The 14,346-nt window shown below is 37.5% G+C and overlaps 1 protein-coding gene across 2 annotated transcripts in view; it reads right to left on the bottom strand.

Moving 5' to 3' along the window:
* Positions 1-4,341, bottom strand: part of igfn1.1 (immunoglobulin like and fibronectin type III domain containing 1, tandem duplicate 1) — a 29,293-nt gene extending 24,952 nt beyond the window's left edge. For both annotated transcript variants that reach the window (XM_083939266.1, XM_083939267.1), the window contains exons 1-2: positions 4,194-4,341; positions 897-983 (exon numbers count right to left, since the gene is read on the bottom strand). In XM_083939266.1, the coding sequence (XP_083795392.1) occupies positions 897-945 (49 nt within the window). In that variant the 5' untranslated portion in view covers positions 946-983; positions 4,194-4,341. The remainder of the gene's footprint in view (positions 1-896; positions 984-4,193) is intronic.
* Between the last annotated feature and the right edge of the window lie 10,005 nt (positions 4,342-14,346).

Below are 14,346 nucleotides of genomic sequence, written 5' to 3'. Positions count from 1 at the left end.
ACAGTATGTTAGCAATATGTTTATACAACAGCATGTGAATAGTTGCGCTGTGCAGCTGTTGATTAGACTCGCTCAGGCATTTTCAGCTGACATCTCAGGATGATTCCTGCGCAGTGCTTGAGAGAAATTATGCAAATATTTGTGGAAAAGCAACTTGTCGGAAATTAATTTAAAAGATGCCTTCATTTTGTCTTTCACCAAACAAAGGGCATCATTTCACGTTCAATGGTGGCAGCAGCTTGCGAATGATCATCCAGATGCATCATTAGTATTCTTTAATTTGACTATTTTTGTCATGAAGAGACTTTTTCTCTCATTCAGTGATTAACGGCCTATTTGCATCTCATCTTCTGGCATCTGACAGTCGTCTTCATATAATCACATCCTTTTCATCCACTTTCAAACTTGTTGCTACTTTTTTTTTCAGATGTCAAAAGGCTCCCATTGAAAAGTAGCATTTATGTCCTTGTTGACAAAAAAAAAAAATCTTTGCTGTTGAGTTTTCTTGAAAAACCATGAATAATATTGCTTTCACTTGACAAAAGGAAAAACTGAGATGCTTTTCTTCATTTTCTCTCAGTGGATATGATCAGCCCTCAACATAATACAGCAGTTTTCAGATGTCTCGGGGATTCCACGTCTTAAAAAAAAGATGAATTCAATCTTTGACATGATAAGCTTCCCAGGTGTTTTCTTGTCCTGCAGGTTTGTTTTCCTTTCTTCAATGCAATTTCGCATGAATCTTCAATTTGTATAAATATTAGTCAAATGTGTGTAAGTCAAATAAATCCTGTTCATGATCATTCCTCAGATAAGAGGAGATACAGGCCGAGAGAGCTGCAATACAAACCCTTAACTGACCTAAACAGAGAGGTCGTCCACCACCCTGCACTCACCCGCCTGCCCAGCAGCAGTTTGATCGGTCACCTTAGACTTCTTCCACATCTTGGCTTTCCAATTGAGGTCTGCTGATCCAGAAGGCTCTGTGGAAAAAAGACAGAGGATACAGTCCTGATAAATATTATTATTGCTATTTTAAAACACATGCAAGTAAACATAATGTTTTAGGTCGTTCCCAGACATTAGGAAAAAATGCTAAAGATGCAGCTTGCAGCTTTTACCACACATTTCAGCACACCTGCAGTTCTACCTTATCTTGATTGGAAAATACATATCAACTGTATTACCTAACAATACACATTTTCCAAAACAAACTTTGACTAATACTGAGGGTTGGTTCCATTTGGTTTCAATTTTCATAACATATAATTTTAAAGATACCAGAATAGTTTTATATAAAAGTACAATTTGTAATGACAATCACAGCTGACTTACAACTGTAACATGAGACGTGTCTCATCTCTGTTATGAAAGGTCACATCATGAGACACTTTATGCCCTTACTGATTTTTGTTCTCGTAAAATGTGACCTAATGACTCTTAAGTTAAGAGGTCTTAACCATCTCATTGGACATGGACTTAAAGTAGCTGTGGTTATGTACAGGCAATTGATATTATTGTCATTATCACTTTGCAGCTGAACAAAGATTTTGGCAAAATGCTGACATGAAGAGGTGAGTCCTGTCTGAATTCTGCCTTTAGTGCTCAGTGTGAAAAACATGGCACTTTTGTATTTACTTGGATGACCTAATAAGATAATACTGAGGCTTTTCCCCTGGTACGTTGAACAATCAATTATTAGGATTTTAATGCTTGCTATTGTGCACAGCTCACATTGCATGTAAACGGCCTTGTAACTACTGATTACATGATTCTTTATATGGCATTATCACGCCCACCTGCTGTAATAGATACAAACCTACTGTAGTATGCAGCCTCATTTACAAAAAGGCTTTTATTTTTTTTCTAAACATTTGAAGCTTGAATAGTTTATTAGTATTTACTCAAAAACTCAGATCATCTGTGATCATTTAAGACCCAAGAGCTCAGAATGAGAGGCTGTTCAAGAAGAAAGTTAGAAAATGATAAAAAATTTGAAATGTCTATTTGAAATATGAGTCTGGCTTGTATAAAGGGATGACTTTTTTATCTGCAGTGTAATTTCACTAAATACAGATTCTTAAATATTTCACTTCGAATGTTAAATATTTACAGTGTGTCCTGACATTCCACTGAAAATAAAACCTTGCTGTCTTGGAAACTAAGCATTTTATTTTTAGTGGTACTCGTTCTGGGCTCCAGCAGGGGTCTTGGCTGCCGGTGGATCTTGAAAATGAATCACACAACGCATATGGTAAAAGCAAAACAGCCTGAAACAGAAGACATTTTGGCATGAGGCCCTTTGCATTAAAGGAAACCACTCCTCCTCCCTCCCACTGAATAGTATTGCCATTTTAGCTCATTGCATTTATAGTTTAATGTTTGGCTCAGGCTCTCCTCTGATTAAATAAAATCTGACTTGTGTGGGTGGGGACATGGTTGGCCATATAACTGTCTATACAGTCTTGGGCATCTTTCCCACTCAATGTCCATGACATTTTAAAGATTTGTTCTGCATTTCGGTAAAGTTCACAGAATTATTGCATGCAACAAATATGTAGGCAGGCTGGCTGTCACTGCAGGCAACATAACAAGTCACCATGTTTAAAATTAGAGACAGAAATGTTCGACCACTGTAGCAGAAAGAAAATATATCCTTCTAATTTTGCTTGATTCGTTGCAGACATAAACAAAATGATCAGTTATAAGACAAAATACTGTGGGAGAAAACCATTACCACAGGGATATTTCTAATTAAGATACTAACACCACACAGGGTGTCACAAGGACTCTCCTTGTCATTGTGTGTGCAGAATATAACAGAGTGAGTGTTTCAGTAGCCATGCATGGTCAAACCCCTTTGATGCTTGCCTGTAATGTCATCTCGGCATGTGTAAAACACCACATTGCATGAAATTACTTAAAGTTGATCTCTTCTCGAATTAACAGCATGAAACACAGAGACTGTCTTCAGAAGGTGCCTGCAGAGTTCTTTGAAGTTTGAGTGACTGCACAGCAGACAAACAAATTATGCCTAATGTCTGTTGTACGTGACATGTGATTCAGTCAACTCCCGCAGATGACTGCACCACTGACCGCATACTCTTGAAATTGCATCTGGTAGCTTCTCAAATTTCCCTCACTGCATTTCTCCACACATCACTGACTGCAGCTGAGTGTACGAGACAGAAAGTGGCTTCAGCTGTGAACTGGGCATGGTGATAAGGCCTTTTGGTGTCAAATGAGTGCTAATGGCGCTATTTAAACGTCCCAGTGGATTTGTTCAATTGCTATAAGAGGGCTGACAAGTTGATGTATATGTTGTTCAAAAACATGTAAGAGATGCTTAAGCATGTTCTGTGTTTTTTCTCAGTCTGTGTTTATTCTACTATTTTTGCAGTCTTATCTTTGAAATGGATATTGTCCTTTCAGATCTGTGAAGCGTAACTGCATTAAAGATAATTGCTTTTCACAAAAACACAAGCACATAGAGAATGATGACTACATTGTGAATAGTATCAACCACAGTCCCGTTTATTTCTTTTAAGTGAAAAGAAATCCTATTTTCTGCCAAAATACAGCCCAGACCCTTCACGCAGCTCTCTGAATCTCAAGGTACATATCGATTTTATAGCTCCATCTAAAGTAAGTCATCATTGTTTTAAACAATTTCCCCCTGGGATTATTACAGTATTTCTGATTCTGATTCTGATTCTGATCACTCAACAACCTTACAGCTCTGACCTCACTGCAATGATCCAGCTTCCCAGTTTTTAAACCATGAAATTCAAACTGAGAAGCCTGCATGCCCCACTAAAGTGATTTCATGCACCTACAACAATTTTGTGTGTCCTCCTGTGAACCTAAATCCTGTACAATGTTTAATTAATATCTACATTATTATCATGGTTATATACTTTAAAATTTTGAGCAACTGAAATAAGATAGCACATAAAATGGTGCTCGATTTATTGCTCTTTGAGAACAGCAAGTTTTTACGGCACCTGCATCATGTGCACTTGCTCTCAAAATACTGACGTCTTACTGATGCAAACAGTGACGGTTAACATTGTATCTTTCCTACATGGTTCACAGGGGCTGACTTACAAGTAATAGGCTGAATGTAATCCACTTTTGCTCTCTGTTAAGAATATTTCCTCATCCACCCTGCCTTCGTTTTGAGGGCCACCTACCTGCTCACCGTCCTCAGTGTTATCAGCTCTCTTCCCTTTCAGGCAGCAGTCTGGTCACACTGTGCCTTCTCCTAATTTTTTCAGTGTAATAGATCCTTCCAGCAGTGTGTGAGTCTGTGCTTGATGCTCCTCTACTGACTAGACCCAGTGACTGCCAAAAGCTGTTTAGGCTTTTTTGTATTTGTGGTGACTCCAAAGACATTGGAGGTTGGGTGGGCGGTGAAGCACAGTGGGGGCGCAGTGAAGGGTGGATCAGGGAGCAGGGTAAATACCTCCTTAAAGAATAAATTGTTCCCATGAACCAGATGAAGTTTGTTTGTTTACAAGCCTGAAATCTAAATATATTAGAGTTCACAGTGAGCTGTTAATGTTGATGTGATTGTAAGCGTAATGTCCTGATTTATAAATGGTTTATTATGACAATAAATAAGGTAAGAAATTGAGTGCAACCAAACTCCAAGATGCATTTTAAAGGATATGCATATTGACTACATAGGAGATGCAGCCTGTAAGACAGTATGATTAATTACAAATTAGTTGTTACAAAACCCACACTACATAAAAACAAAAAATAAATACATCAACATCAAGTCTGTCTAAACAGTCAGATCAGGTGTATATTTTTAAAGATCAACATTTGTGTGCAGGGATAATGTCAAAAAGCTGTCCAATGCATTTGTGAATCTTATAAGGCTGATTTCCTGTAATCATGTTTAGTGAAAGTGACATATAACAGCAACTGGAACATATTAATAACTATCCTGTCGACTCTAATGAACAAAATAAGGAATTTCTAAAAGGCCAATAATGATTTGACAAACTGGAGTGGAAATATATCATAATGTCCACTGGAGGAAGTTTTATATGTGGGGAAATAATCTACTTTAAGGCGTCTAAAAAACAAGAACAAACAAAAAGTGTAGGAAATGTTTTTTTCTGTATTTCTAGCTCTGAATAAAACTTATAGACGGATACAAGCTCAAGGCTGGAGCCCTTGAATGCTTCTCTCTCTCGTCCTTTATTATAGGCTGGTATTCCAGTTGCATGTCATGTTGAGAATTGTATTATTTTAAGACGCACTGTAAACATTGCCAGCCACTGTCCTTAGAAGCTTAAATAAAGAAGTGATGTAAGTGTGTCCCCTCCCATCCGATGACGTGCCAAACATAGAGCAGCTGTTATGAGTTTGTTTCTATAGACATCTGAAACATAATCAAGATTATCGACAAGTGTTAAAACAAACACATCCTTAATAGAATTACACATACAGTAAACAAGTATAAAAGCGTCCATTCACATATAAAGTACCCATTTATTTATGTATGAAACATAATGACAAACATAATTCCTTACATAAAGTAGTATTCTTACAGTACGTTTGTGTTGTTATTTTTCTCAGCAATTAAAATATACTTTCCAATAATGTACGCTTGGATGACTGGACTGATTTAAATGTAAAACAAGTATTTGCCTATAAATGTTACATGCTTTTTTAATGGATGTTGGCAAAACAACCCAAATGTTTACCAAATAAATTAATATCTAAAAGAGACAGACTTGACATACCTCTTTAAAACATGTTTTTATGACTTTATTGCCCTGGCAGTAAAACCTGTGAACTTAGCCTTCAGCAAACAACAACAACCATAAATCTGTCTCATTTAAAGGCATCATTTTCTAGCAGGTGGTTTTGATTGCATAGTAAATGTACAAGTCATTGCATATCAATGCTAATCTGCTTTCATCTGCTTTATTTTGAAATTATAATAATGTATATATATATATATATATATATATATATATATATATATAAATAGTTTTTTTAATCAATGTATTCTGCTGATGTTCGGTTACTTAGAAGTATATCATGTGATTGCAGAATTGAATACAGTGAGAGGCCAGTAGCTTACATGTTTCTGGATGTCATACATTCATAAGTGTGAAGCACTTAAGCATACATTCATGTTCGCCAACTACTTAACTGGCTTACTGGTTCACTTGCATGGAAAGACGACACCACAAGCATGTTGTGGTTTATTGGCTGGAGGTTTACTCATGTGTCATCTGGTCAGGTCAAGGTCTGGCAAGAGTTGAAGAAGAACATAAACTGTTCCATGCTATCTTTGGGTTAATGTGATGTCGTAAACCACAAATAAAATAGACACCAAGATGCCTTTAAAATAATGTAGTGATTAAAGCTTTGAAAAACAGCGTCATTGTATTATATCTTTAGATCGAAGACTATATTGTATTTATTTAATTTGCTTATGCTAAAGGCATAAACGCTCATTTGCCATTGTATTGACAAATAGCTTAATCAAATGCAATGTTAAATAAACCCCCATCAACCTGATCAGTTTTGCTGTTGAGTTGTAATGCGTCGTTTCTGTTATTTTGTCATGTATATCAATTAGGTTGAACAACAGTATCACATCAAATACTGTATAGAACTTTGGATACAGAAATTAATAAAACCAGCCAATTTGACCGTTTAGACCACTATCATCTACCATTGATATGAGGTGCTATGGCATTATTATAATTCCTAGTTGCCTTAGTAGACTGTTATCATCAGTTGTAATGATAAGCTGGCTCACCTATCAGCATTATTCCAAACTGCTTAACTGTGGATTCTATGATGACGTAGTATGTAGGGAATATTAAAAGACCAATCAGTGAGGAGGACGTTTGGGGTGTAGGATGGCTCAAACACACGCAGGCTACAGGCTGTTATGTACAGCTGGGAAAGAACTTTAAAGTTACAATCCTTTTACCAAAAGTCCTTTTTGTTTCCCCAGAATGTTTCCACCCTGAACTGCTGTGAAGGGAAAGTGACACAAAGAGGGAGTTTGTACTAAAAAGACAGTCTGAGATAGCATGACTGTCCAAGTTCTCCCCTTGTGCATTTCTCAACTTTTTATACTGCTATTTACTGTTTTCCTGATTAAAGATTTCAAGCGTATGAGTACAGTGAGGGCTCAGTATTCTCCAAAGTCCTTGACTTACATGCCTACTGGCTCCTTACAACTGTGTCTGCATCTGTTTCTAATGGTCTTTGTCATAATTCACTCTCAGCCTGGTCTGGCTCCCTTTTACCTCCCTTCCACTTCATTTACCATCCCGATTTACCTATTCTTTGATATTCCAGTCCTTCCTTTGATTCTGCTCCCTCAAGCAATGTCTTATCTACTTTCTTTAATTTCTATCTGTCTCGGTCAGTGTAGCATTTTGCGGCTTCATTATTGTCAAGGTACAGTAGCTGTATTTCATATTTTTCTGTCAAGCATCCATTGGTTTGTTCGTCTGCATTATTTGACATGAACGCTGCTTGAAAAGTTGAGGAATGTAAGTTCTGTGTTTTTTTTCCAAAATAACAGTAACATTGATAGCAGCTAGACTGCAGATGCAACAGTGCACTCCACCAGCTCTCCTCAGGTGTCTGTGGCTGCACTACTTTGATCAGGATCATTTTGATTGTGTGAGAATTAGAAACATTTTTTACAACCGTGGATAATGTTTCAGAGCTTCAGGGAGCGTGCTAAAGCAGTCAGGAAAGGTAATGCCCCTGTTCCTTGTAAGAGGCAAGCAGCTGATGAGGTCACACCATGTGTCTGATTTACTTCTACAGTAGCTTTGCTATGCTGATACAACCTGGTCAGGGTCTCTGCAGCATATATAAATCGGGAGATATCTTTGATACCTTTGGTTATAGAAGTAGTTGTAAAAATGTTCATAGTTTTGCAGAGACCTGTCGGAGGGATTCCTTTTTCTAAGTCCACTTGGGCACTCAAGTGTGTTTTACTTCATTTGTGAAAACTGATAATTACCTCGACTACAAGGAGTTCTTAATCAGTCTCAATTTGAACCAGAAGCCTCTATATCAGACAACAGACTCAGATCCGTAGATGATGACGCAAGTGTACTCAAGTATAGAACAACATACTAACGCTGACCCTGTATCCTTGTTTTCTTTGTTTGGGTTTGTTTTATTATTATTGTGTGAAGTCTTTTTTTTATTTTATCCTTTAGTTCTGTTTTGTTTTTCTCGTGTTTTTTTGTGTACATAATATCATTGAATATATCATACAGTATGGTACAACTTATTAAAAATCACAATAAACAACGTTTGTTTTGTAAAAAATGTATTTGTATGTTATTTTCAAGTTTAATGGTAACAGAAGCACAATAAATACAGTTTTATCTCTGGTTGCAGTTTGTTATTAGGAGTTGGTCTTATCCCACCTCTGATCTGGGATGTTCAATTAAATAAAACCTTTTTAATCTCCTTAAAGCATATCAACCAATGATGTAGAAGTAGCAGCTAAACTTCCTACTTCATTGCCAGAGTAATTCTTACTTTTCACACTTATCTGACTCTAAAGTGGCATCTATCATGTCCCCGTCACAGACTACACAGTGTGGAAAACTCAATTGCTGGCTGAATTATACTTTTTAATGAATACTTTACTGAAAATGTAATAAGATATATTGACCGAAGTTGTCTTCATAGTAAACTGCTTATCACACCCAGAAAACCTGTGGTCTGATGGCAATCAAGAGGAAACGGTATACTATTCATGTGGTATTACCTTCACCTGACTGTCAGTGAGACACATAGAAGGTTAGTGGGTATTTCAGTTGCCATTTTAACATAACTCTGCAGAGTAGTCAGCCTTAAATTGTGTTTCCACTGTGATTAATAGTGCAGTGAGAAACATGCTGTTCAGTACTAGATAGACGTGAAGCTATTGAGTAGCCTTGCAAAATACAAATATGCTAAATATTGCAAAATAAACTACATAAGTCCATCTCTTTATTTCCCTTTTGTGGTAATATAATAAAACGGACAGTGGTTGAAGTACTCTAATCCACACACGCACACACACACACACACACACACACACACACACACACACACACACACACACACACACACACACACACACACACACACACACTATATAGTATATAACTTTTGTGGAACTTTTTGTCATTCACTTAACTTCATTTTACTGTAATGAGGAGACAAGTGTTTGCAGCAGAGATGGAATTATCTCTGGTTGTATGGCCCATACACAGCTCTGGCATGGCACAGTTAACAGATGGTTGAACACGCGTGTGCAGTACCTCGATATGAGAGATGATACTCTCTTCATACATGTTAAATGTCAGTTTTGCAGCAACGTGAAATGGTCACATCTTGGCATATTGCCATAACAAGAGTGGGAGCTGTTGTCAGCCTGTCAACATGGCTGATATTTCCTGAAAGATGAAGTTGAATGTAGTCAAAATTAATTAAGTAAGGTTATGGTTATAAGACGTTTCTTAAAAGGGTAAGGCTATGTTGAAGCTCTAATTCTAGAGATTGATCAGAGCTCAGCCTGCAGTGCCAGGGGTCAGTAAGTGGTAAAATGACTTGTGTCATTTTCTTCATCCATGAGTATTCTCTATCATCACTGCTTCTTTGAATCATGTTGGCTGGCGGAGATGGATGTTTCCTATGTTAAGTATTGGGTAATTTCAGAATTTTAGAGTCGTGATTGTCTGAGATTCTTTGGGGTCGTCAGACTGGCTAGAGTCATGATCAGATGCTCTTTTAGCTTCAAGAGTCTAGGGTCGAGGTCAGCTTGGCCTCCCTGGAATTCAGTGTTCATCATGTGATTCGGCTGCTGAGGGAGTGTTTGGATTAAGTGAGATGTCTCCATTTCCAGCTAAGCAGCGATCTGCTTCAATTCTTCTCACCATAATGAAAAAGCCCTTAAACTCTCATTGCTCATCATCAACGGGAGATTGCCCCCCCCCCCCCAGATGCCGTTTCTTACACCTTACTAAGTCACACTTCTACTGTCTCATCTACTGACATTCAACTCCCCTCGCCCCTCCCTTGCCTGTCTCTCCCCTTGACCATGGTGATAAACCCAAAGCTGTTGCTGTCATGCAAGACTCAGAGCACTCATAAACATGCCACCTGTTGTTGGTGCATGCCAGGACGCTTTACTTGGAATACTGCAAACTCGGCACTACTCAGACATTTACTCCCCTCCCACCCACATATCCGTTTACTGGTGACGTATCCAATTAATGTTGCTCAGTCCACTTCCAACAGAAGCTACATTTGATTCAGACAAGCAAGAGGAACAACACAGTGTATGTCCTATTTGTGAATCTCTTGCAATGTGCAGTCGTGATACTGATGATACGGTAGATTATAGTCAAGATTTAAACAACAATATACACAATATATATATATATATATATATATATATATATATATACAGCAGAGCTTTCATGTGGCACATTTTCATTTTCAGTAATATTATATTCTTCAAATATCTTTTATTGAAGTATTGTGTCATGAACGGTGCGGGGAAATAACACAGAGAGAAGGACACGGGGTAAAAATACAAACAAATATTTAATATAAACAACAGAAACGGGAAATAATTACAGGGGAACAAGAAACTACAGACGAGACGGTCGAGGTTAACAAGAATGGGGCAACGGCGGACGGTCAGGGAACAGGACAAGGAAACAGGAACGCAGGAAACTACGGAAAGAAACAAAGAAACAATGATTAACAAAAAACTATCAACATGGAGCGCAAAACCGGAACGAACGAGAAACGGGAGCCAACCGACGAAGAGTTTACCAAGTAAAGGAGAACAACGGTTCGGCATGCCTGTCACCTCCGGCTTCTTATACCCCTGGAGTTGATCAGCGTAATTCGCTGCAGCTGGAGTGGAACTACGCCTACCCGTTCCTGGACAAACAACACACAGGGGAGAAACATGCAGGGAAAAACAGACAGAGGGAGACTGACTCACACAAAAGGGAGAGAGGAGGAACTGACAGAACCGAATCTTGACATATTGTCAGTCGGGATAGTGATGCATTACATTAATTTCTTTTTTCTTTTCATAACCAATTACCAACTGACACCCTAGGTGCACACATATAAGAGAAAAAAAAAAGTAAATTAAATAAAACAGATAGAGAGACAGAAACAAAAAAGAAAAAAATGCAACACAGGAAAAAAAAGGTACAAATGGAAGGAGAGGGGTGCATACATGTAGTGCATACAGTTACCTATGGCAGACTTGTGTTCTGTTTAGTTGTTTCATGGTATGAGCTTGATAACATCTGAATCAGAGTGGGCTCCTTCCAAACATCCAATAAACTGAGAACAAGTTTTTTTTTAATCTGCCAGCTTCTCTTCTGGGCAAACCTTATTCTCTCCAGGTGGAGAAGGCTTGTTAAGTCATTGATCTAGTGTTTTGTCGAAGGGGTTTCCAGTTTCTTCCAGTACTGCAGCAAGAGCTTCTTCGCTGTTATGAACCATAAGAAATAAAATGTTTCTGAGGGTTCCTCAATGTGTTCAGTCCTTCTGTCTTACCTAAAATAATTTGTTTGGGATCATGTATGAAGTGTTCTACCAGTTACCATGGGGAAGATATTGAAAACATCCTCCCAATATATCAGCAATCTTGAACACCTGACTTTCTGCAGAATTACATGTATCACATTGAGGTGATATTTCTAAAAGAAATACTATAGAGTTTGCTTTTTGAGTAGTACAACCTATGCAGTAACTTAAATTGTATTAAACACTGTCTAGCATTGATAGAGCATATGTGTATGTAATGCAATTTAGCAATTTAGTAGACAATATAAAAACATGTTGGTTCTTTATGTTTACCATGATTGTTTCACAAAAACTACTTTTACTTCTACAAAAACCTGATAAATAACAGTGTTTCTTGTTTGTTCAAATGCCTAATCCTCACACGGACCTATAGCAACCGAGGGAATTATGATTTGTGAAACAAACGAGTAAGGTCACGTTGTTTTTAGAACCACCGAACCTCATAGGTAGGCACTCAGTGTGGATGAATTGGAAAACAAAACTTGTGGCTCAAACATAGAAGAACACAGTTGGTTTCCTGTTTCATACCTTACACCTAGCATTCAACACTGTCTTTTTTTAACCATGACTGCGTCCTTCCACGACCTTAACCAAGCAGTTATTTTAACCATGTCCTCCACTATTTCTAAATAGTAATATTAAATGGAAAATAAAGATCACTTAGTACAAAAAAATATATTATCTGCACATTTTGAGAGCCAAAAATGAGATCAACAGTTTGGCAGGTTACATAAATATAATTGTAACTATTGTTTTGTTGCCTGTATGTTTTGGATGTACTTCACAGATGCGTCTCACCTCCATATTAAGTAAGCTCAGTCTTCATAATACATCTAGACAGCTCTGTCTTAGAGGCTCTAGTGACGCTATGGCTGGGATTTACCAGTGTAATGTTTAAATGCTCAGCAGGCTGGGTCAACTTAACACGGATACTTGAGATTAGATTCTCCTAAATTAGTTTTCAAAAGCTTTTTTACGATGGGGGAGTGAGTTAGGAGTTGAATTTGTATTTCACAGCTGTTGTGAGTTAATTAGATTTATCTTATAGTATTTCTTAAGTAGAAAATCAGTTTACAAATTAAAGAGATCTAAAATGGCTCTCGCAATTTGTCCCCTTGTTCTGTCACATTTGGTACATTTACAAAGTGCGCTTGATGTGACATAGTAAAGTGTAATTGCACGTGAAACTTTAGATCTCTCTTAAAAGAGCCTTAATTGTAAGCTCTGCCACCCAGCCTCAGTGATAATTACAGTACATTCGGTTCTAATCATATATCTGGGATCCACTGACACATAAAAGATAGTAATACAAGCCTTTGCAGAGAAAAGATAACACCCTACTGTTTATAAATACCCGAACGTTCTTTGATAATTAATCAAGCAACACCAGCACCTGTAATAGCTTCCTTGGTGCTAGGAAAGAGATCATCATCTTTAATAAGCTACAGTACGCGCTGTCAGCTGGTATGTTTGTTAAAAAATGTTGTGTCCTTATCACAAAAAACAAACTCAAGTTTGATTTAAAAAGTCCACTTTGTTGCTTTTTTCAGGCTGTTATCTGTAATTCAAAGTCCGAGCTTTATCTGCGTCTCAGTCGTCATTGGTGGATGGATGGTGTTTCTCTCCCATAAACAGAAGAAAAACAACTTTAGCATGTAACATTATTTATTAATATATGACAGTTACTGTTAAGTAGCCAATAATAAAATTATGTGGAACATGTACTCAAAACATCAAAATCTAGAGACGTCATCGTAGAACCATTAGAGCATTGCTCTTTTGTCATTTAGAGCTTAATTAGCCCCTCTAGGAATAGGAAATCATGCAATTACACGAATTGAAGCAAATTCACCCATTTGTGAAACAGTGCCATTTTGTCCAATTATTCTAACGCCTCTCCCCCAAGAGGCCAACAATGTCTGCAGATCTTAACATTCACTGCCCTCTCCACATAAAATGAAGCACCTCACAATCAGTTATCATACAATCAAAGATATGCTTTAACAACCCATTGCAGCTATGTGTGAAATCTGCTTCTAGGCAGTTTTTACCCGGCCCCAACATCCATTTTAATCTTAACCTTAATGCACATTAATGTAACCAGCTCTAATAGTTTCATTCATTGAACTGCTTACTGCAGGAATACCCACAACACTTGTAGTTAGTCGTATTTACCTACAACAATAAAACAGTATGCAGTAATTACACATTACAACAAATTAGATTGTGATCATTGTTGAACTTTTGGTTGTTTTTTCCCCCACTTACCTGCAACTCAGTTATTGAGTGATTAGAGTGACATACCCTGCCCAGAGGATGATGGATGATACACTGATCCAAAGTGTCTGACCCATTTCAACCTGACTCCTCCGCAACAGAAAACAGAGGCGACATTTCACCATTTGAGCCTCTAGCACATTCTTAGATGAACGGCCTCCATTTTTCTTTACTTCCAGTATTTCTTCAAGATACTGCCAGAGAATTTCCAGAAGACTTTGGAGTTAAAGTAATCCCAAATACGTTTCTTTAAAAACATGTACATTTCACTGTTTATGGATGCTGGATGACATCCAATCGATGTCCAGTTCATGAAAGCATTTACATGTGCTGCCCAGCAACTTAAATTAGTTAGAAAGTTATGCACCCATTTCTGCCAGAAGCAACACGATTTTAAATTATTATTATTAATTTTATTTTCATTTAATTTAATATTTAATAGCCAGTGTTGTT

This window comes from Echiichthys vipera (genome assembly GCF_963691815.1).
Source record: "Echiichthys vipera genome assembly, chromosome: X".
In the NCBI taxonomy this organism is placed as follows: domain Eukaryota; kingdom Metazoa; phylum Chordata; class Actinopteri; order Perciformes; family Trachinidae; genus Echiichthys; species Echiichthys vipera.
The sequence above is the reverse complement of the archived record's forward strand: the minus strand, read 5'-3'. Positions and strand labels throughout refer to the sequence as shown.